Below are 24,870 nucleotides of genomic sequence, written 5' to 3' on the forward strand. Positions count from 1 at the left end.
AAGAGCTGGGGGGTGAGTAGACATGGCATGCACTGAGCGGTGCTGACTGCCCTGGACACATCCTTCCACCTGAGCCCCCATCTCTTCCTAGAATGTAAAGTGGCTCCCCACACAGAACTTGCCCAGGTAGCCCAACTGTTTACTCCCTTGCCAGATTGAAGGTAGTAGGGTGGTTAGGTATGTATGTGTGTGTTTACTCTGATTCTCCTGCTACTGGAGAGAGATGACTTTTTTTTTTTAATCTTTCTAGATCAGTGGCTTTCAACCTATGGTCAGTGGACCCCTGGGGATCTGCAGACAATGTTTAAGATTTCCAAGGGGCCCACATCTCTGTTAGAAATGTTTTTAAGTGAAAAAGGTTGAAATGGAAAAAGGTTGAAAACCACTATTCTAGACCTGTTTAGTTCCTTCCAGCATGGGAAGTCAGAGTACTGGAGTTGCTGCGATTTAATCTCACTGATTTCTATAAAGGATGTATCATGTAAGATTTTTAGCTTTGTTGCTAGCAGTTAGAATACAGACAAGTCAGTTGTTCATATGGTCAATATAGGAAAATGCTTCTGTACCAGGGACCTTCAGGAAGACTATTTTCAGATCTGTACTCTTCTACCGCTTATTTCTGTTGCTTCACCGACCTGGGATAAAAATATCAGGCCTTGCAACTTGATTTACCCTCAGATCCCAAACCTTTATTCAGGTTATGCTTCTCAGGAAATGCAGTTTCATAAGGCTTCAAAAGTCTATCTTGACTGGCCAAGTACATAAAGTACCTATTATTGTGAGTGTGCCATCTTGTGAAGTAACATCACTAATAAAGAGAAAACCCCAATGTAATATCAATCCAGAATTTGGCTGATCTGAGTACACGCCCTGAACCTGGCTCTGCAGCTTGTCCAACTTTGGGATCCCAGAGTCCGCAGTAATACCGCATGGGATCCCAAGTCACAAACCTGGAGGTTGATTTTTCTATACACATTAGGCCTCTTCAACACATGATCGATGGGAAAATTAAGTCAAAGAATTGAGTTCCTGAGAGTACCATCACCACAAATTGGAATCTCCTTCAAGAAATTGCTCATCCCAAAAGTTGGATGACCTTGACCGCCAGTAACCATGGATGCTAGCCTGTTCAACAGTGATGGGCAACCGAGGCTAATGAGTGGGCTGCATGAGTGGCCCTCCATCTCATTGGGCCACAAGATAGTTATAACCAAGACTGTTTCCTGGGATGAAGTAGTTTTGCTAACTGCACTTGCACACCTAGAATTTGCAGGGTGTTCCCATTGAACTTAGCAGCACTTTGGTTGGAGGCGGAGGGAATGCATATCACTTAGTATTGAAGTGCGTGCTGATATAGAGGCAGTGAGGTGGGGGAGGAAGCAGGAAATGTGAGTTGGTTAATTTTCTTAACTATAAGCCTGGACTTAGTGGTTAATCATGCTCAACTACAGGCAGTGCCCGGGTTACATGGATCTGACTTACATCGGATCCCTACTTACAAACGGCGTGAGGCAACCCCGCACTAGCTGCTTCCCCCCAGCAGACCAGGGAGACGTGAAGCTAGTGCCCCCCCCCTCCCCCCCCCCCCCCAGCAGACCAGGGAGACACAGCGGCTTTTCTCAGACACCTCAGCTTGAGACTAAAGGACTGAGGGAAGTGAGGTTTGGGAGAATAAAACTGAGCTCTGGAGAAATGTTTGGCTAGAGTTTCCCCTACAATATGTACCAGTTCCGACTTACATATAAATTCAACTTAAGAACAAACCTACAGTCCCTATCTTGTACGTAACCCGGGGACAGCCTGTACTCATTTACATCCCTGCTGGCAACCCTGCACATGGGAAATGGTAAACAAATGCCTAATGGACTACGCTTACAACCCTGATGGGCTGTATGTGGCCCATGGGCCACAGGTTGCCCACCACAGCTATCCAAGTAGGGAGCTCTTGTGGGAAAGGCTATGGGCAGTGGTCATTCATGTCCAACAGCCATCTGGAAGAGAGTGTGTTACAGTTAACTCTTGTAGTTTGAGGTTTTAGAGTGAAGCATTTAGTTGAGTAGAACAAGACCACAGTTGTATGCATTCCGCAGCCCAGGGAGTTATGAATGAAGATGTCTATTTCAGTGACTAGCTGCAACATGTAGCACCAGATATTCAAAAAAGTATTTTGTGCTCAAGAGGGAGGAAAGAGGCTTCCAAGGATGAAATGCATCTGGTTCACTCGTTCTAATTGGATCTTTGTGAATAACTTTTTTATATAGTAGTGGAAACAGAAATTTCAAATTCCTTCAACGGCTTTTCAGACAGTGCTTTTATGTCATATGCAAGGAGCAGAGGCTCTCTTGTTAAAGATCTGCAGGGCAATGGCTTGGGGTTGAATGCAGAATGCTATGGGGGTGGGGAATGCTGTAGTTGAGATGGTATTTGGCCGAAGGCTGCATCTGCGGCCTATAAGATGCTAAACATAGCCTAAAGCATTATAATTGAGTTGAGGGTCTGGACTGGTATACAATGAGGGGTGTGTGTGTGTGTATGTGTGTAATGTAACCTATGTAGAACCTCTGCTGGGTCTTTCTGGCTTGTCTGGTGGTGATCGCAAGTTTCTGTTGTTTTTGTTTAAAGCTGTGCTACAGTGCTTTCATTCTTGCCATGTTGTTTGTCATGTTAGATAATTACCCAAATACTACATACTTTGTTGGAATGAAAGATTTAAATTTTTGATGAAATTTGGTTTGAATTGACCACACGCCTTTAGCTATGTCTATTTTCCTTCTAGGAAAGTTACATAAAATCAGATTTTTAAGCTAATAAAGACTTCTGATATTTTTATATCATTGCAAGTATTTGATAAATTTGGGATTTTTGTCTAGTTTGCTTGGTAAGTATTCAATACTACAGGTTGAGCCTCCCTGGTCCAGTACCCTTTGGACCTAACTGGTCCCATATAAGAGATCTTTGCCAGACCAGGACAGGCCATTTCTGGCCCCCCCATCCCTGCTGCTGGCCTCTCCTCCTACCTTGCCATCCCACTCGGCTTTCTGGCTCCCATAGAAGGCCAGCTGGGTCATGAACCAGGCTTCCTACCTCCTGCTCCCCCCACAAATCCCCTAGCTGGGTCATGTATGCTGGTGGCTTGTACAGAACTTCTCCCTGTAGTAATGTGCTACTGGTAGCAGTTACTGATTTGTACTCTTCCCCCTGCCACCACAGCTCAGTTGATCTATGTGCTGGGCTCCCTGGTTCCCTTGGGCAGCCCAGCTGGGTTGTGTGTGCTGGACTTCCCAGCCCCCCTATTCAGCCTGCCTGAGTTGTGTGCCAGGCTTCCCAACTCAGCTGAGCTACATGCTGGGCTTCCGGGGTGCACACATCCCTGCATTGCGACAGGCTCCCGCTCTCCCCCCCCCCCCCGCCCCCCCAGTGCTCCAGGACACTCTGATCCTGCAATAGATGTGGTCCAGCTCAGTTTATAGAGGTGCAACCTGTAGTCTTTTTTTTTTTTAACACAAAAGACTACAAAAATCAGAAAAAACAATAGTATGGTATATAGAGGTGACAGAAGAGAGAGGAGAAATAGTCAAGCTATGTATTTAAGTGTCCTAAAATTTAGTCATTCAATCTGAGACTTACACACATTCTTCACTTGTTAATATGCGTTATTCAAATTTAAAATATGAATAATAATGTTCTAATTTATCACTTTTATATTTTACTCACTTTGGACAGTGAAATTGGACTGTCTGGTTTCATGCACTAGGAAAAACAATTGCATTTGGATTTCACACTCAGTAGGGAACACTTAACACTGAGAATTTTAACTATTTAACACACTGGCTTTTATCTGTATTCTTGTCTATAGATACCTAATACTAGATGAATAGTATACAGCAAATAAGTCAGATTGCATATGTCTAAATCATGAACATTTTCTGTTTAAGTAATTAAATTATAAAACACTAGCAAATGTACCTGGCATTGTTCGAGCCTGTAACTGAAGGTTGTGGGTGTTTCGGGGCTTTTTGTTTTGTTTTTTGATTGTGTGGGTTTGTTTGTTCGTTTGTTTTGGGGGGGTGGGGAGGGCAAAGTAAATGAAAAATATACATCCCTTATTTCCATTATTGTATTTTTTGAAAATGAAGGCTGGAGTGAGAGTTCAAGGGTGACGAGGGGAAGTGGGTGGGTGTCTTAGGGAAAAGGGTTGGGAGGTGTAAGGGGGCTCGGGGCATGGGGCTTGAAAGTGTGTGTGGGGAGCGGGGGAGGCGTTTATCAGGGCCTCCCATGGTGGTGAAGATGGTGCTGCTCTTGTGGGAACTCCTCCTGTGGTGCTGGGGCAGCACTCCCGTGCCAGTGAGCCCCCTGCTCCTGCCCTCAGCAGCCTGCAGGCTGTCTGGGAAGGACCGTGCACTGGCAGCTGTTGCCCCTCCCCAGTGTCTCTCCAACTGCCTGCAGACTGTCTGGGGGGAGGTAAGGCTTGAGGGGCTGCCTGAGCAGCTTGAAAGCTGTTGGGGGTTATGAGTTCCTGGGGCTCCCCCATGGCCTGCAGGATCTTCATGCTAGGGACAAATCCAGGTTTGGAAAATGGGGCTCCTTACTGGAGTACTGGCAGGCAACATGGCAGATCCTCAGCCTTTCTGGCCACGCTCTTGATTAGGGGTGGGCAAGAGGTTGCCAGCAGGCCGGATGCAGCCCACAATGCCATGGGATCCAGCCTGTGGCTGCCTCACCAGAACCCTTAGGCAAAGAGCAGTTCATGCTTTAACTAGCTAGCTGATCTCCGTTCTGGACTGCTGGGGAGGGAGGCTTCACATGCTGCCTCCGCCCACCAGCAAAATCTCCCAGCTCCCATCGGCCAGTTTTTGGTCAATAGGAGTGGAGAAGTTTTGCCGGGGGCACAGGGACAGCATGTGAAGCTTTCTTGTCCCTCTCCTCTCCCCCATGCCCAGAGCAGAGCCATGTAGAGCAGCCAGCTGAGTAAAACTTCAGAGGCAGGGATCCTGCTGAGGTTCCTGCAGAGCTGCTGGCTGGGAACAGCTTAGGTAAGTGCCTTCCAGCCACAGCCTGCCTCTAACATTCCACTCACTCTTTCCCCCAACTACCCTGCCCCAAAATCTCTGTACACTCCTCTTCCAGGTCATAATTCCCTCCCCCAGGCCAGAGTCCACTCCTTACCCCCTCCGGGACCCCAATCCCCTTACCTGGGTCACAACCCCCTCCTTCACCCAAGCTCCCTCTCCGACTGCCCCCCCCCCACCCCTGCTCTTGGTGCTAAAGCTGCCCCCAGTGGCCACTTTAACTATCATGTCCCTCTTCTCTGTTCCCCGCCCTTTCATGTTCTTCCTCTCTCTGCCCTCTTCCTTTCCATGTTATGGAAAACCACCCCATTCCTGCTCTTCCCGTTTTCCAGGCACAAACAAACCCTGACCATAGTTAAGTTAGGGTAAGAGGAAGCTGCATACCAAATTTGGTGGTCATAGCTCTTGCTGTTTAGGACAAGTTCTTGAACAAATGTACTCCAGACATACAGAGAAACTCTAAAATATATTTAGATATTATAATAGATTTTAAATTTTGACTAAAAATAGCATGTACTTCCATCACAAAGCAGAAGGTGGCAGACTTAAAACAGTGAAGAAATTAGTATAATGCACTGAATTAGCTACTTTGTTCACCAAATAATGCATAAAGGTACTTAGAGCTCTATTTCCAATCACCTTTGTATATGAGCAGTTGATAAATATTAACCCCTGTGTGTCAAGGAAGTACTCATGGTATCCATTTACACAGAAGGAGCTGAGATACAAAGAAGTGTCTTCCTTAAGGTTCCACGAGACGTTGAGAATAAAACTGAGGCTAGAACCATATCTTCTGAGTCCCAATCCAGAACTGTAACCACCAGACCAGTTTTCCACAATAATTCTTGTAAAGAACTGTTGTTTCATTAAGCATTTCTTTATTTTGAGAGAGGGTAAATGAGTCTATCCAAAAGTGGAAGAGCCGAATGAAAAAGTTTGTAGGGGCATATTAGTGCTTCAACAGTAAGGAAAACTTGTTGCTGAATTATAGTTAATTTGTCAGAATGACTCATAGAGCTGGAAGAGACCTCAGGAGGTCATCCAGTCCAGCCCCCTGCCTTAGGCAGGACCAATCCCAACTAAATTAACCCGGCCAGGGCTTTGTCAAGCTGAGACTTAATCACCTCCTAAGGATGGAGATTCCACCACCTCCCTAGGTAATCCATTCCAGTGCTTTACCACCCTCCTAGTGAAATAGTTTTTCCTAATATATAACCTAGACCTCCCCCACTGTAACTTGAGACCATTGCTCCTTGTTCTGCCATCCGTCACTACTGTGAACAGTCTTTCTTCATCCTCTTCGAAGCCTCCCTTCAGGAAGTTGAAGGCTGCTATCAAATTGCCCCTCACTCTTCTCTTCTGCAGACTAAACAAACCCAGATCCCTCAGTCTTTCCTCATAGGTCATGCGCTCCAGCCCCCTAATCTTTTGGGATCCTCCGCTGGACCCTCTCCAATGCGTCCACATCCTTTCTATAGTGGAGGGAGGGGAGTGGGGGGGCAGAACTGGACACAATATTCCAGATGTGGCCTCACCGGAGCTGAATAAAGGGGAATAATCACTTCTCTGGATCTGCTGGCAATGTTCCTCCTGATGCATCCCAATATGCCACTAGCCTTCTTGGCTACAAGGGCACACTGTTGACTCATATCCTGCTTCTCATCCACTGTAATCCCCAGGTCCTTTTCTCTGAACTGTTACTTAGCCATTCAGTTCCCAGCCTGTAACAATGTTTGGGATTCTTCCATCCCAAGTGCAGAACTCTGCACTTGTCCTTGTTGAACCTCATAAGATTTCTTGTGGCCCAATCCTCTATTCTGTCCAGGTCACTCTGAACCCTATCTCTGCCCTCAAGTGTATCTATCTTTTCCCCCTAGCTTAGTGTCATCTGCAAACTTGCTGAGGGTGCAATCCATCCCCTTATCCAGATCATTAATAAAGATGTTGAACAAAACTGGTCCAAGAACTGATCCTTGGGGCATTCTGCTAGAAACCGACCGCCAACCTGATATCGAGCCGTTGATCACTACCTGTTGGGCCCGACAGTCTAGCCAGCTTTCTGTCCATCTTACAGTCCATTTATCCAATCCATATTCCCTTAACTTGCTGGCAAGAATATTGTAGGAGACGGTATCAAAAGCTTTGCTAAAGTCAAGGTATATCCTATCAACGGACTTTCCCATATCCACAAAGCCAGATACCTAATCATAGAAGCTAAATCAGATGGGTCAGGCACAACTTGCCTTTTGTCGATCCATGTTGCCTATTCCTGATCACTTCCAAGTGCTTCAAAATGGATTCCTTGAGTATCCTCTCCATGATTTTTCCGGGGACTGAGGTAAGGCTGACTGGACTGTAGTTCCCTGGGTTGTCCTTCTTCCCTTTTTTTAAAGATGGGCACTACATTTGCCTTTTTCCAGTCATCCGGGATCTCTCCTAATCTCCATGAGTTTTCAAAGATAATGGCCCAAGGTTCCGCAATGACATTTGCCAACTTCCTCAGTGCCCTGGGATGCATTAAATCTGGGCCCATGGATTTGTGTATGTTTAGCTTTTCTAAATAGTTCCTAACTTGTTCTTTCTCCACCAAGGGCTGTCCACCTCCTTCCCATACTGTGTTGCCTAATGCATTTGTCTGGGAGCTGACCTTGTCCGTGAAGACAGAGGCAAAGAAATGCTTTGTTTGTCGCATTTGCCTGTGTTGTCCTTAGGCTACACTTAAATTTTGTAGTTTTGCTTTTTTCTGTGGACCTATTGGACATGGAAGGAGAATCTTATCTTCTGTGTAACCATAATGATTTGTGCAACTACGTTTTCATAGACCTTGTAAATATAGTTGCATAACTGACTTTTTTAGATGCTTGTCAAATATGTAGTTGCTTCATCAAGGTTCTTAGTTCTTACAATTTTGTTTATTACGTTTGTGAGTTGAGGAAATATTATCTTACATTTTGTCTTCTCAAACTTGACTAAAATCCTTCAACCATCAGCAGTATCTCAATGGAAAATTAAGACCCACGGCCTTTCTCATGTTTATCATGCAATCAAAGGTTTTAAACACAAGTTTTAGATCTTCTAGCACTAAATCATAGTGGGGGTATGTATTTTAAACTAATGTCATTCTTGAAAGCTACAATTTACTATATAGTAAAGTATAAAGAAACCTAGATTTTGCAATTTGGAAAATGGTTTACTTATCTCAACAAGATAGCTTTTTAACTGCAATAAAAACTTGAGAGAATTGAGAATACATGCTGTTCATTTTTGTAAGGTTTTTCAGAATCATAAGGGTTATGGTTTAACAAAAATAAGCTTTCTGCAGAATCTGAGTCGGTTATGAGAGCCAAATAACTACTTACTCAAACTGAATGTTTCAAACTTTCTGGTGACACATAACTTAAATAGTTTGTGTATATGCAGGGAAAAAAAAAACTTCAATTTACAGGTAGCCCTGTCTGGTCATACATATAAGAAAGTGGCAGATTCTAAGATACATCATGCAGCTACACAGAGCTTTTGTTTTAAGTTTAGGTGTGGTTCTTGCATATGCATGCAGAAGAATTTTTACTGGGTTCATGTTTTGTTCTAACCAGGATATCCCAAGTTGAAATGTTCCGTTAAGGCAAAGGAAACTAAGGAATGGAGAGAGGAGGTCAAAGAAAAAACTAAGCTTCAGGAGAAATCTTATTTGAATGCATGGGTGTGATATTTTAAGTAATAGCTTAGGGAGTAAGTTTGGAATGTATCCAGGTCTCATATTTCTTGTTAGGAACAGGATGAAAACTCTGATTTTAACCAGAATACTACATTACCAGGAACAGACACATTTCAGGATGTATCTGCATATGTTGGCTGTGGATTCTGTAGGTAAATTGGATTTTTGGCATCTGCATTTATGTTCTAGGAACAGCCCCCTCAGTGTCTTACTGTGCTGCTGTGGGAGAAGAATCTGGAAGGTTTGTAAAGCATAGCTACATCACAGTTTGATCTTTGGGATTATAAATGAAAAATAACTTGCGCAACATGAAATAAATATGAAATTTGAAACTGGGGCTGAAAACCTTGCTGTGTGAAGACAGGTTTTTTTCCTTTCTCTAGCTGAAACAAAACTGCCTAAAATGCTCTCATCTCATGTGGTGCAACAGGATCCTTGTTCCTTGCTCATATTACAAAATATATACCAAATAGTGATTTTGGTACTCTGTCTTAGTCTTTGTACACCTTCACTAAATTTTTCAGTACTTAGCTAAGTTTGGCATGTAATCCAATCTTACTTGTTTGTACACTTTAAAAACTTGATAGTAAAGAGCTAAGCTCCTTTTGTTAGCATGAAATAATTTCTCCACCTTCTGCCTTTCTCCCTGTAAGAATCATCATTTGATCAATTGAAAGCCAGTTTGCATTAGAAAAATCAGAGCCATTTCTTCTCAACATGGGTTTGTTTGTGAGTGAATAGTTCTAGAGCCAAAACTAAATTCTAACAGACCTCAATTTTTTATTTCTTCCCTACCTAGCCCTGTACACACACAGTTTTCTGGTCCTAAAAGAGAGGACTTGGGACAGTACTTCTCCAGTGTCATTGCACTGCAAACCCCTTTTCACAAAAACATTACTACACAACTCCTTTGCCTTATTACTCCGAATAGGTAGTATTTTAAATCACAAGGCCATATGTATGAAATCTACTACGTTCACTGCTGCCCTCAAGGCTTTGTGCTGGGACATTCTGCCCTGCTGATCAAAATGGGGTCATGCCCCACATTTTGGGACCCACTGACTTAGGAGATAGTATAACATTTTTCTAAATGGTAAGTGACCAAACCGGCTTAAATGAGTGCAGTCTTAACCATTAAAAATGCTACTGTTCCCATTTTGAAATAGAATGAGCAAAAAAGTCTAGTTTAAAAATTCATTCCCTTTCTTAAATCTTAGCACATCTTAAAAGTGAAGTACTTTTACAGGGGTTTTTTAATGTGAGATGTAATATCCTTTCAAAGTCTTCCTGATAAAAACATACAGGCAGTCCCCGAGTTACGCGGATCCGACTTATGTCGGATACGCAGTTACGAACGGGGCCGTTCCTCTCCCTGGTCTCCAGCAGACCAGGGAGAGGAAGCAAAGCGGCGGAACACGTGGGCAGCGGATAGGGCTGTCAGCTGGCAGCGCGCTCCGCGGCTTGGCTCTGCTTTGCCCTCCCCCCCCCCCCCCCCCCATCCCCCTGGTCTGCAGACCAGGGGGATGGGGGGCAAAGCAGAGCAAAGCCGTGGAGCACGCGGGCAGCGGACAGCCACGGCGCGTCTGGGCTGTCCTGCTGCCCCCGTGCTCCGTGGCTTTGCTCCGGACACCTGTGGTACAGCAGCTGGGGCGCTGCCAGTTGGTCCCGTAGCGCCGCTCTGGGCGCTACTGGACCAACCGGGCAGCACCCCAGCTGTTCTGCCCCAGGCATCCTGATTCAGTCACTGCTGGTCAGATTCAGCAGCGGCTGAATCAGGACGCCTGGGGCAGAGCAGCTTGGGTGCTGCTGGGTTGGTCCAGTAGCACCGAGGAGCGGCGGCGCTACTGGACCCAACCCAGCAGCACCCCAGCTGCTCTGCCCCAGGTGTCCCCAAGTCAGCCGCTGCTGAAACTGACTAGTGGCTGACTACAGGAAGCCCCTGCCCCGGGCTTCCTGGAATCAGCCGCTGATCAGTTTCAGCAGCGGCTGAATCTGGACGCCAGTTCCGACTTACATACAGATTCAACTTAAGAACAAACCTACAGTCCCTATCTTGTACGTAACCCGGGGACTGCCTGTATTGAAACTCCCGAATCACTATGTATGTAACAATTTTAAACATGGCATCCAAGTTCTACAGTGTTTTGGGGGCTTTATTTTTAGTTGCTGTGCACAGAAGTCAGAATTCTGGTTCGTTTGTTTGCGCTGAAGAGTTAGATTTTAATCTAGTGGCTTCAGAAGATTTGCACAAGTTGAAGTACAGAAGTTAGCATGTATTCCTGTTCCAAAACTTGCAGAAAACTTGGAGTTCAGAAAAGATCTAGAACAAAGAGTGTATCTTATGTCAAACATAAGAACAGTCATACTGGGTCAGACCAAAGATCCATCTAGCTCAGTGTCCTGTTTTCCAACAGTGGCCAATGCCAGATGCCCCAGAAGGAGTGAACAGAAACAGAAAATCAATCATCAAGTGATCCCTCTCCTGTCATCCATTTTCAGCCCTTGACAAACAGAGGCTAAGGATATCATTCCTACCCATTTTGACTAATAAGTATTGAGGGATCTAACCTCCATGAATTTATGTAGTTTTTCTTTGAACCCTGTTAAACTCCTAGCAAGGAGTTCCACAAGTTGACTCAGCACTGTGTGAAGAAGATTTCCTTTTGTTAGTTTTAAATCTGCTACCTATTTCTTTTAGTGACCCCTAGTTCTTATGTTATAGGAACATAACATTATTCACTTTCTCCATACCTGTCATGATTTTATAGACCTCTTATCATATCTCTCCCCTCCCCAGTTTCCTCTTTTCTAAGATAAAAAAGTCCAAGTCTCTTTAATCTCTCTTCAAATAGGAACTATTCCAAATCCCTCATCATTTTGTTGCCCTTTCCTGCATCTTTTCCAATGCCCATATATCTTTTTTGAGAGGAGGCGACCACATCTGTATTCAGTATTGAAGGTGTGGGCATACCATGGTTTTATATAGATGCAATAAGATGTTCTCTGTCTTATTCTCTATCTCTCTTTAAATTATTCCTAACCTTCTGTTTGCTTTTTTGACTGCTACTGCACATTGAGTGGATGTTTTCAGAGACCTATCCACAATGACTCCAAGTTCGCTCTCTTAAGAGGTTATAGCTAAATTATCCCCATCATTTTATGTGTGTAGTTGGGATTATTTTTTCCAGTGTACCTTACTTTGCATTTATCAACATTAAAATTCATTTGCTATTTTGTTGCCCAATCACCTGGTTTTGTGAGATCCTTTTGAAGCACTTCACAGTCTGCTTTGTTCTTAACTATCTTGAGCTGTTTAGTATCTGCAAATTTTGCCACCTCACTGTTTACCCCTTTTTCCAGATCACTTATAAATGAGTTGAATAGGATTAGTCCCAGTACAGACCGTCGGGAGACACCACTAGTTACCTATTTCCATTCTGAATGTTAGTGTTTATATTTTGTTTTGATGACACAAGTGCTCTAATAATTTTGATGAAATGATGCACAGGGTGTCTGAAAGTCTAGTGATTGTGGGTATGTCTACACTACCACCCTAGTTCGAACTAGGGTGGTTAATATAGTCATACGAACTTGCAAATGAAGCCCGGGATTTGAATTTCCCAGGCTTCATTTGCATGTTGCTGGGCGCCGCCATTTTTAAATGTCTGCTAGTGCGAACTCTGTGCCCTCGGCTACACGCAGCACAAACTAGATAGTTAGGATAGAATAGGAAGCCTAGTCCGAACTATCCTAACTATCTAGTTTGTGCCGCGTGTAGCCGCGGGCACAGAGTCCGCACTAGCGGACATTCAAAAATGGTGGCGCCTGGCAACATGCAAATGAAGCCTGGGAAATTCAAATCCCGGGCTTCATTTGCAAGTTCGTATGACTACATTAACCACCCTAGTTCGAACTAGGGTGGTAGTGTAGACATACCCTGTGTTATTTGCTAGTTGGGGTAAGGTGGCTTTTCCCTTGACCAGTGATATGGGGGGACTTACAGGCTGATCCAAGTCTATTGAAGTCAACAGTAAGAAGGAGCTTATTTTTAGGTAAAGTGCATGTTTCAAATGGGGTAGCTTATTGCAGGGCTACTCAACTTTGGAAGGCCCAAGGGCCACAATGATATTCTCAGCACTGCTGAGGGCTACAACTTCAGTGTCGTTGCATATATATGCAAATAGCTTCTTCCACACTGATGGGCATGAGTACAAAGATTAAGGCAAGACTATACAACACACAGGCCCCATTGAAGTCCGTTCTGCTGATATTAATAAAATGCAATATTTACCCAATTTCCACCCATCTGACAGCACTTTTAATGAACAATGACAGTCCAGGAATTTAACTGCTAAAACACATATCAACAGAAGACCATTATATTGACACTTTTTTTTGTTTTGGTTCCCATCTGGGGGCTGCATGTTGAGCCCCATATAAACCCAAACTGCACTGCAGGCCAAAAAGAAACAGGCTGTGTGCCGCGTAGCCCTGCCTTATTGGATGTACCCTGGTTAGAGCCAGAGCCCTCCATTATTGAGTGACTGACGAGCATTAAGTGCTTTCAGATTTTGTCAAGGTTATCAGGCAGTTCTGGTTATTGCATTACTTCACTAATCATTTTGGAAAATCAAACCTCAGTCATTTTTGTACTTGTGCTTTTGGTGATACCTATTCCATTAATAATGACTTCTCCTGCTTGGTTAAATGTAAATTTCAACCAAAATTAGTACATATTGTGGGTCTCCACTGCTTTGATGACTAAAGCCATAGTTCTTGTGTCCATTTAGAAAAATGGTTCCTATAGGGTTTAATAACCTTGCTTATTTTAATCTAGTTTTAGGTGTTCACCTATGTGTCAGGACTCAATTTAATAAAATATTGAGACTAAAAATGTATGAAGGGCTCTTTTCCTCAGCAGTTTGTTGGTACTTCGTTCTGGGCCACTGTCAGGGTTGCCAATGGTGAGGGGGTACAAAAGGGGCAGTTGCCTGGGGCCCAGAGATTTAAAAGGCACAGGGCTACCAGCCACATCCATCGCTGCCTAAATTGCTGCCAGAGCCCCTGGCAGCATGCTCCCTGCAACATTGATGGCATTGGCCGGGGGAGGCTAGCCTCCAGCCCTGTCCCTTCCACCTGAGGCCATGTTGCAGGAGGGTTGAAACTGGCTCCCCACAGGGCTCAACCAAGTCTCTTGTCAGCCATCTTCACTGTACACCATTAACTACTGCTTGAAGATGCATGTTTCTGATCTCTTGACTTGGATAACTCCCCGTATCTGTTGTGCCAAAGGTGACTTAATAGGGCTGTTCTATGAAAGTCAAGCAGTAAGCTGTCATGGGCTGACTGGCACCTCAGGAGAACTAGGGTTAACTAGGGATGTTAACGTGTAGTTGAGTATACAATTAGCTGATAAGCCTACACTTATTGGTTAATCTTCTCGACTACTAGCATCTCCCTGTTCCCCATCCTGCTGCCTCTGTATCAGGTCCGAGCTCCGCACAGACAGAGATTGGCCTTTGTCTGCAGGGATCTTAGTTCCCCCCCACCTATGGACAGGGGCTGCTGCCAGAGCAGCTTCTGTCCGCAGTGGGCCTAGGCTCACCCTTATTAAATTTAGTTTAATCAACTAATTGACTAGCTAATGGATTTTCTATCAACAAGCCAATTAGTCAGTAGACAGGGGAGCTGCAGCGGGATTTGCTCCCGGCCCGGGAGCTAACCCCACTGTGACTCTGTCTTTTAAATGTTTTAAGAGCCTGTCGGCTTTTAATACATTTAAAAGGCTATAGTGCAGCAAGGACTCAAATTGACCCTGGGCTCTCACTGTGCTGCCCCTTTGAACTGCTGGGCTGGCCTTTCCAAGGGGTAGCTGCACTGAGTCTGGGATCAGCGGAGAACTTCAGCTGATCCCGGCCTTCTGCAGCGCTGCCCTTCTGCAACGCCGCCGCAGCATTTCAAAGGGGTAGTGCACGCGATTAATTGTGATTACATTTTTTTAATCTTGCGATTAAATTTTATAATCGCTTGACAGCCTGAATAATTAGATGTGCAAAATATTACTGTTTCAATTGATCTATGGCTTCCTAGAATGTCACCTGTTTCCCTAGGAATTATGGTGATAACTCATTTAATGGTTGCCAGTACGCCTTGAAGAAAAGGCTCTATTTCTTTGTCACAGAAGTAGTAGATAATTGTATTTAACAAGCTTGCAAAAATGGGGGTACACTGATCAGTGTGTTAAGTAACATTGAGCTTTATGTAAGGAAATAGTCACATGATCATTCTCATACAAAAGCTTACAATTTCAAAAGCAGAGGCTTTTCATTTGATCTATTATTTACAAACAATGAATACATGGTTTATAAGGAAAGATCTGTTTTTTAGTTTTGTTAATGTTTTCAGGGAAGAAAACACCCAGAGGTGTATCAAAGGTAAATTTATCTGTCCTGTAAGATTATGTTTAAACATTCACAGAGTATAAAATATCAGATCTAGTAAAAGGAGACAATGGGCGGTGTTAGGTTAGTTGTGTGCTGAATAAACTTAATTCTGATTATGCTCACTTTTGAGTAAACATGCAACTCGAAAGAAGTATATTTCTCAATGGCAGCTTATCTAGTGGGTATCACTGTCAAGGTGGAGGTGGGGCATCTCATGACTCATTACGGTGAGACTTCTGATCTTGTGGTAGAACAATGGTGGGGCTATATAGAAAATAACTCAGATTTAAAAATCTTAAAATCCTATGTGCTTTGTGATGGATATTATAACAATTGGAGTACTGTGGCAGGCACTATAGGCCTTTTGTGCTTTCTAAACTGCTATTTGAAGATTTTATATACAATTAAGGAGAAATGCTAGTTGAAGTTGAAGATGTCACATTTTTTTTCTTTCCCTACATCACCCATAAATTCTGGTGTACCTGAAATTTTGTTTGTGACTTATATATATGTATATCATGGAAGAATTTTTCTGGAAATGTCAAGACAAATTAGACAATGAGAGGCCTTTTGCTACTGGCAGGATTTTCTTAACTCTTCTTGTAACATAATTTGAGTGCAGAACTTTGTGTATTCCTCTGTGGGGATATGCATCTAGAGTTGGAGAATTTTGCAAGCAGTGTTCATTGACCTTCCCCTGTGTCCTTACTCTTCTTGTTCCTCCACTGAGCAGATAAAGGTGGAATGGGCCAAATGTTTCTCCATTCCTGTCTGTATCATGAATCCAAGTATGTCCCAAGACATGAGGAGGAAGTGGATAGTAGAATATACAGAGAGATCACATGTTTTTTTAAGAACCTCCAGTTACTGTAATTTACTTTCGCTTCTTCCATGAGTGATTGTCCCTATGTGTATTCTACTGTGGTTGACTGACAAGTTGTACTCAAGGAGGATGGTTCAAAAATGCAGGAAGCAGTACTGTTTGAAGGACTATTGTCCCAAAGGATGTGTCAGTAGCAGAGCTGTTAGAGGTGGTAAGACTGAGCATGGGACTGGATCTAGCATCATTTTAACAGAAAACATTTTTTAACTGTTTAGGAATTCAACAATAAGACAGGGAATTCTTGGAAAACTTGAGCTGCCTGGTTGGTTCATGAGTTTGGGTGTGAGGCAAAGTGGGGAGGCATAGACTCTGAGGGTGATGTTGCATCACCTCAGCTTGGTGGTTGCATCACCTCAGTTTGGTGGTAGAGGAGTGGCAAATACTTAGAGGTTATTCCCTTTTTTCTCACAACACATTGGCTAGCTAAGCCAAGCTTATGTGAGGAGGGAGCAGCCCATATAGGCCTTCAGTAAGGCTACGTCTAGACTGCAAGCCTCTTTCGAAAGAGGCTTTTTCGAAAGATACTTTCGAAAAAACTTCTTTCGAAAAAGCATCTAGACTGCAACCTCTTCTTTCGAAAAAGTATGTGCTATTTATAGGGGAATGGAATTACAAAGTAAATGGTTGAAAGGAACACAGGAAATGTTATCTAACTGGAATTCAGTTTAACATAGACTTACCAGTACTGTTTGCCCAAGATACACTTTAAATAAGTTGTCAGCATTGTTTGATGAGTTGAAGGACGGTTAATATAGCTTAATTTGGACAATGGAGTATTTCCTTCAGATTTTATGTAGGTATAGGTTGAACCTCTGAAGTGTTGCTGGATCAGAGAGCCTCGGCAGCTGGGAGTGGAAGTCCCATCCCTGGGGAGCCTGGCAGGACAGCATTGGGACTGATGAGCCCTAGCTGGGTGGAGTAGCAGCAGGATCAGCGAATCCCATCCCCAGCTGGGCAGGGCAGCAGTAGAGCAGCCAGTGGCAAAAGTAGGGCAGCTAGCAAGCCCCGTCCTCAAGGATTACCAGTTGGGTGTGGGGAGAAGCAGGGTTGCTACAGTTGGGAAACTCTGTCCCCAGGAAGCTTCCATGGGTCAGAGCCCAAGTCTTGCAGGCTGGAGCCCAGTGGCAGAGGGGCTGGAGCAGAGCCAGACACGAGGAGGAGGGGAACATCCTGGGAGGCCAGTGGCAGGGACCTCCCCTGGTGGGGCAAATTCCCTCCTTTGGGACAGGTTAGGTGCCAGACAAGGGAGGTCCAGCATGTTATTGTATGAGTTCTATTTTCTGTCCTGGGTGAGATGGCCTAGTATGTTGTATTATTTTCTAGGCACCTCAGTACTAGAAAGATGCTGACAAACTGAATCAGAAAGATCAACAGAAATGAATGAAGGCAATATTGCTGTAGGAGGAGAAAAGAGGAGCAAAAGATTTGCAGTTGGATTAGAAGGGAGATGCTAAAAAATTAGTATTTAAAGGGTATAAACATGAAGGAAGAATTGTTCAGGGTGGTATAGGTGATGTAATTAAAATTAAATAAAAATAACACCAATAAACTAGGGATGTAAAAGAGTAGTCGACGACCTGATATAGAGGCTGGGGGAGAGAGGGAGGGCGGTGAAGGAGCCAGTGTTGGGGGAGCTGACTTAAAAGCCGGTTCTCCCCCCCCCCACTATCTCCATGGTGCTCCTTGCCCCCCTCCCCCTCCGTCACTTGCTTATACCTCTATCAGAGGCAGCAGCATGTGGGGGGGCAAGGGAGACTGATCCGGCAGCAGCCCCTGTCCGTAGGGGGTCCCAATTCCCCTCCAGGGGTGCCAGTGGACAGGGGCTGCAGGATAGGGTCCTGGCAGGGAGCCGGGACCTCGTGGACAGGGGATGCTGCCACCTGAGCAGGCAGCCCAGCTCAGTTACTGCTCGTGCCAGGTCCAGGACCAAATCCCACTGCGCTCTGCAATTTAAAAAGCTGTAGGGGCTGGGGGAGAGGCTGCCCAACTCTTACCACCTTTTAAATTGCAGAGCCACAGCAGGGTTTGGGCCTGGCGCAGTTGGGGTTTGGTCCTGGAAGGCAGCTGGCTCAGTCAGAACTTCCCAGCTTCTTTCCTTCCCGCTCTCCCTCCCCCTGGGAACAGCTGGGGCTGTGGTTGCTGGGGTCTAAAAATAGTACAGTGGCTCTGCCTCAAGTCCCAGCACATGGGGTAGCCACCCGCCATGCAGCCTAGCCCCGGGAGTAGCTGGGGCCAGGACTGTGGTACTAAAAATTGGCTATGTGCTGGGACTCGAGCTTGGGCCGTGGTGCTATTTTTAGTACCGCAGTCCTGGCCCCAGCCACCATGAAGTCCCGGCCCTAGCTGCTCCTGGGCGGGGGGGGCTGAGCCATGTGGCAGGTAACAGCCCCATGCGCTGGGACTGGAGCCAGGGCTGCAGTGCATAGAGGGAATTGCTAATGACGTTTTGGTTCTAACTTTATTAAATACTGGATCATAAGGTATACCGATATAGTTTTGTATAGTTCTGAACCATGGTTAGATTTGCTTGAACAAGGTTAATTTACATTTATAGTACATATATTTATACAGCCTAGTATACAGAACTCCTGTAAGGAAATTAATAGGGTCTTTTTGCTATAGTGAAAATCTTCATAGTGGTGAAATTGACACTCTGATGTTCTATTTTCAAGTGTAGTATGTGTATAGATGTACACCAAGATAGAACAGTTATGTAAATTGGCTCTATACAGCACTTGGGATTGTAATTAAGGACCTGCCTTTGCACTTGAAAATAAGACGATTCTAACATCTCAAAAGAGAACTAATTGAGGAAGTATCTTTATTTTTAAGTAACAAAACAAAATAAGTAGCCAATTTTGGCATTGACTATGAATTCTTTGTTTCTTTGGGAGAACCTGAACTAACTCACTGGTGAGGGACATTCTCAAATTTCATATGAGCATGAACATCTGCCACATATGTCCAGGGCCTAGGAAGGAGCTGTACTACTTCCTTTCATTTGAGTTCAGTTTTTTGTTTTCGACATTTACAGGGGTTTTTTTTTTTTTTTTTTTTCCTAACAACATCCTCTAGCTGGTGGTCCTGCAAGTCTGAGAGACTGGCAGATGCAATTGTAAATTGTCATTGTTAATCTTCCTTTCATCTGTTTTTTATGATTCATTCTTATTTTCCTGTTCCTGACGGGGTGCGTTCTTTTTGGCTAGCAAGTACGCTGAGGGGTATTTTCAGAGAACATACCTATGTTCCTTGGTATTATTTTGCGTGGCCCTGTTACAGATGTGCTAAAATGGAAAAATTCTATGCATCCTTTCTTTACACCCCCTAATCACAATCCAGCTTTCAGTTTGAAAATGTGCATGATGTGTCTGCATAGTGAAGGTAGAGAAAGAATAAGGCAGTGGCATCTGCAAGAAAACATAATGTTTCCTTAATAATGAATGGCTGCAGTGAGCGAAACATAATTCCCCTTCTTTAACATCACATAACTACAGAATTTGATAATATGGGTATGTATTTTTTTTCCATTGTGCAAAATAGGCAATTGTATCATGGGTTATACTTCACCAAACGAGACGCATTTCTCTTTTAAATTCATTTGTTTGCTGCTGTGTGATTTTTAAGTTCACATGTCAAAACATACACTTGAATTTTATTGCAGTTTGATGTTGGTTATTAACTAGCGGTACTAATAAATTTGTTTAGTTTTAACAATTTATATGTTAGCACTCACCTTTTATCTCTTCTATATTTATCATAGCAGTGAGAGGTTCTGCATGGCTTTATAGTTGCAGAATGGCTATTCTCAAACCTTCAAGCTTGCTGGCTTCAAGATGATTGCAATTTTGTGGGCTTTATTAAATTATCGTAGGTGCTATTCTTTGGATTCTCTTTAACACAAAAGATAGTATAAAATGGCACTGTCATGTAAAATACTGATCTGTTTCAAGTATACACCTGGAGCATTTCAAGAACAGTTAGATTAAACACATGTTGTAGTATCTTTCTAAATAATCTTTGCTTTTTTCTGTAAAATAAGAAAATGGCCAAAAACAAGAGATGCTGGTCACATTCCCCTGAATTATCTTAGTCACAAGGTGTACTGATGAACCAAGCTTTATCATTCTAATAGTCCACATTTATTATAACAAAATACGGTGAAGAAATATTGGCAATCCAAAAATATTGCATCCTTATTTCTTGTGTGCATCATGTTTTCAATTGTATATGGGTCATAATAATGTGTTACGTTCTTGGCAAAACTCTAACTTCATTTTTCAACACAGGTGGTATCATGGAGAGCAGTTCTGATGTTTATATTTTGCTAAAGCAGTGTTTCTCGAGGTGGTCTTTCGTTGTTGGCAGCCAAGGGGAGCTACAGGCAGTAGCGTGGCCTGGGCCACTGCTTCCCATGGCTCCTTTTAATTGCAAATGGCAAACTGCAGCCAATGGGAGCCACAAGGCTTTGTGACTGCAGAGACAGTAAGTAAACAAACCAGTACAGCCTGGTAGCACCTTATTCAGAGTGGGTCTGTGGATCACTTTGAGAAACACTGTGTAAAAGCTATGGAGAATTTCTGTCCCATGTGACCATTCCTACCATTTCCCCTTGTTGCTTCCAGTCAGTTACCTTTACTCGGCTGCCCTCATTCTTTCTTCAGAATCATAAACTCTTTCTTTTGTGGGTCACTTTCACCCATGTTGCCAGGGCTGTAACAAGGGCGAGGAGAGTGAGGCACTTGCCTTGGGCGCATAGCTGAGGGGGTGCGGAAAAGACAGCTACTACGCTCGCTTCACGCATGCCTCGCGCCACATCAGCACCCCCGCCCACAACGAGGATGATCTTGCCTCAGGCGCCAAATTAGTTGGTAACATGCAGAGTCATAACTATCCTCCTTCCCAGTCTCAACCAGTTCTGCCTATTTTCCAGAACAAAATTTTAAATAAATTATTTGCTTCCTCTATCTTATGAAACAAAAATATTGTCTGCAGTGCATTCTAAAAACTTGAATAATCTGTGTCCTGCCTGCCATATTTTTTCCAAGAAATATTCGGGCAGCTAGCGTCCTTTGTTATCTGTAGATCCCGTGCTTTGGATACTTCTATTGTTTGTTCTAAAAATGCATCATCCGTTTCTTCCTCCTGATTTAATAGTAGATCCGACCATGACATTGTGCCTTTTTTTTTCCCCCTTTTATTTTCACAAAGACTTTCAGCAGGTTTACTTTTCACCAGACATCAGAGCAAGTGTTTTCTTTCTTAGTATGTAATGCAACCTTTATCCCTGTTTTCCAGATCTGTCTTTTCTGAACACTGTATCCATCTAAACTATATTTCAGTTATGTGAATATTTAAAAAATGATGAATCTGTCATGATTTGGTTTTGCACTAAGACTTTGGGTTACTACTTAGCAGTTCATTGATAGTAATAATAATGTTAGTAGGTAAAATAGAGCCAATACTTTGTATAAAGTACAATTATATTCTTGATTTTTTGCAAAATAAATTTGAAAATGAGTTTCATCCATTTCAAAACAAGTTAGCAAACATCAAAGTAAAACATTATTTAAAGTGATCTATCCTTTGCTAACAACTGTACAGTGTACTAGTGTTTGCTTTTAAACACAATTACTATATTGTTTATTCTTTATGCTTGTTTTCTAGTTCCATGCCCATTTCTTCACCTGTAATCCTGCAGTTTGGACATGCAGAGACCCTTCAGCCACTGCTTGCTCTAATGGGTTTCTTCAAGGATGAGGAGCCTCTGACTGCTGACAATTACAAAAAACAAATGCATCGGAAGTTTCGTAGCGGCCACATTGTACCTTATGCCTCCAACCTGCTATTTGTGCTTTATCATTGTGACCAAGCTAAGACTCCTGAGGAGGAATACCAAGTACAGATAATGTTGAATGAAAAGTTGCTGCCATTTCTTCACTCAGAGGAAACTGTCTCTCTGTACACAGATCTGAAGAACCATTATAAGGACATCCTTCAAAACTGCAACTTCAAAGAAGAATGTGAATTATCAAAAACTAATAATACTTCCACTGATGAACTTTGAGGGAGTAGAATAGAGTAAATATCATGGAAATTGATCTCTGGTATGCAGTTTGGTATGTGTGGTGGAAAAGTGTTTCTCATCAGTGTTTTTATTTCCTGCTGATATATTCACGTTCTTATCTTATATCTTCAGATTGTTAACAGATGTTTATTCCTGTGTCTTGAATCAAGGATTTATTCTGTCTTAAGCATTTATTGTCCCTCTTGCAAGAGCAGAAAATAATGGCTGGCTGTTGAGATAAGCATTTGTTACAATTATGAAGATGCCAGGCAGAGTATATTTATACATTTATATGCATTAATATATAGTTATTTCTATTTATTTGTATTTTGGAAGCTTGTGCAGTAGATCGGTTTAGAGGGCCAAACACTTCAGATTACCAAAATGGCCATTCATGGAATTGATGGCATTTCCCTCTCATTCTGTCTCCCTCTACCCTTCACTGTTTTTATCTGTTTCTTAGTGTTTCGTTTGACTCCAGCACAAAATGTCTGTTTCCTATTTGCTTATTTTTATAGCCAGATGTAGGCTGCCCTTTCATGATTCAAGAAGTAAAGTTTGCCAAGTGCTTTCTCCCCAACCACTGTCTAGGAAAGAGCCAACCATGGACTCTTCTGAGCATAGCGGCTTCCTTGGATTGTGCTCCTATGTGTGTTTTGCAGGGGGTTAAATTTCTCTAGCATACATCCTTCTTAACTACCTGCCAAAGGTAATTGGCCACCAAGAGAGAAGCAAATCCAGATTTTTCTCAGTGGTACAATGACTGTTGCTCTGTTAGATCTACCAAGCCTCTGCTAATCTAGAGGTCTCCTTCAATTTCGTACTGTTCCCGTTTAGAAGTTCAGGTTAAGGCATACATATATTGAGTGTTTGGCTGCACTGAGACTGGATTTCTTCATCCTTAGTCATGTTGTGGTGATTTTCTATTTTAATAATCAGATTTTTAGTTCTAGAATCAGATTTACAAACCATGTTGGCCTTTTTGTGGATATGTCTACACTTCAACTGGAGTGCCTTTCCTGCTTGGGTTGACAGACATGAGTTAGCGCCGCTTGAGCCTGTGTGCTAGAGACAGCAGGAGAAACAAGAGTAGCATGGGAGGCAGCTTGATGTAACACATGAGTACTAACCGAGCAGACACTCTGGGCATGTACTCATTTGGATAGCCGAAGCTCAGGCCCACTGAGTGGCAGGAGAGGCAAAGGTGGCAATTGCCCTGAGGCCCAGTGATTCAAAAAGGCCTGGGACTCCTGGCTGGCAGTGATGCTGCCTGGAGCCCCAGGCCCTTTAAATCACTGCTGAAGTGGTGGTCTCCAGGCAGCACTGAGAGCTACCTGGGGGAAGTACAGCGTGCTGACAGCGGCTGGGGGGAAGGGGAAGGCAAGCCCAGTGCAGTGTGCTCTGGGCAACACTGATGGCTGGCTTGCCCCACACTCGCCCCTTCCACATGAGGCCCTACCCCTTCCACACAAGATTCCACCCCTTCCAGGAGGGCAGAGCCATCCCCCCAGCTCTTTGTGCCCAGGAGCCTGGGAAGTCTGTCAGCCTCCCTGCCCAGGCCACTGCCTGTGCTGCCTCCAGCTATACTGATATATTTTTCCATGGAGCTCAATCACAGCTGATATGTGTCTGTCTAATTGAGCTGGGAAGCTTGCTTTTAAAGTCAGTGAAGACATATCCCAAGCTACATGCTAGCCAGTCCTTTCTATACTAAAAGAATGGACTACTTACTCCTGGAGTACACTATTGCTCATTTTAAAGGAGATTGTACCTGTATTAAAGGAGGATTATTTGCTACTTAAGAATGTGACTGTAAAGGTAATTGTAATTGAATATAAAAATATAGATAATTACAAATAATAAGTGTCTAAAATAGAATACGGATAATGAAAACAAGCAGATCAGATTGAGAAAATTCAAACTCGTTAGAAACACATGAAACTTGAGCAGTTGCAAAGTTACAAGGAGTAAAATTTTAAGTGCTTAAATCCCACTGATCTTCAATTGGTGCTCTCTAAAATTTACTTGTGGATTCTGCCATATTAGTTAAGTGAGTCAGTTGGGTCAAATCAGAGGATAAAATAACTTTTTAGGATTATAAAACTTGAATTTAAAATAACTTTGAAATAATTTGATTTTAATATGTTTCTAATAGAACTCTACCTGTATTTTACAGTTCTAATGTGTTTTAGAAGACCTAGCTTTATGCTGGGATGTACAATGCTGTATTAATGACAATCTCACTGAAGGGATAATTGTTTGTCACTGAGTGAAACTATCACAAAAATGGTGGAGATTTCTAAACATTTGAAAACTCTTTTATACATAATCAGTGATACTAGTAAAGCTAAATCACTGCTGTTATCTTTTAAGACTATCAGGTATTGATAGGATGTATAGAAAAGGGCATTCATACTGAAGAAAATGTAGCAAAGAAATTAACTGTCAGTATTTGTATGTGATCTTTTCTGTTATGTCCATCATAACTTTAATTTGCAGTATTCACTATGGTTTGAATGGTCTTTTTCCTTTGGCACACTTTCTGAGTTGTACGATTGAGACTTCACTTGTGCTGATGCAAGATATTTCTTGTTTCTGTAGAGGTATGAGTAAAAATAATATTTTTTTACTCTTTTTATGGTAAAATCTTGGAAAAGTAACACCATAAGTATGGTGGTTTACTTGTTAGATGAGAC

General features: G+C 43.1%; 1 protein-coding gene across 1 annotated transcript in view; it reads left to right on the forward strand.

Annotated features, from left to right (window-relative positions):
• The window catches only part of MINPP1 (multiple inositol-polyphosphate phosphatase 1), a 39,573-nt gene extending 14,951 nt beyond the window's left edge, over positions 1–24,622 (forward strand). The window contains exon 5 of the mRNA XM_006121456.5: positions 21,775–24,622. Within this exon, the coding sequence (XP_006121518.3) occupies positions 21,775–22,174 (400 nt within the window). The 3' untranslated portion in view covers positions 22,175–24,622. The remainder of the gene's footprint in view (positions 1–21,774) is intronic.
• The last annotated feature ends 248 nt before the right edge of the window (positions 24,623–24,870 follow it).

Source organism: Pelodiscus sinensis, chromosome 8 (assembly GCF_052426305.1).
Source record: "Pelodiscus sinensis isolate ZL-2025 chromosome 8, ASM5242630v1, whole genome shotgun sequence".
Classification (NCBI taxonomy): Eukaryota; Metazoa; Chordata; order Testudines; family Trionychidae; genus Pelodiscus; species Pelodiscus sinensis.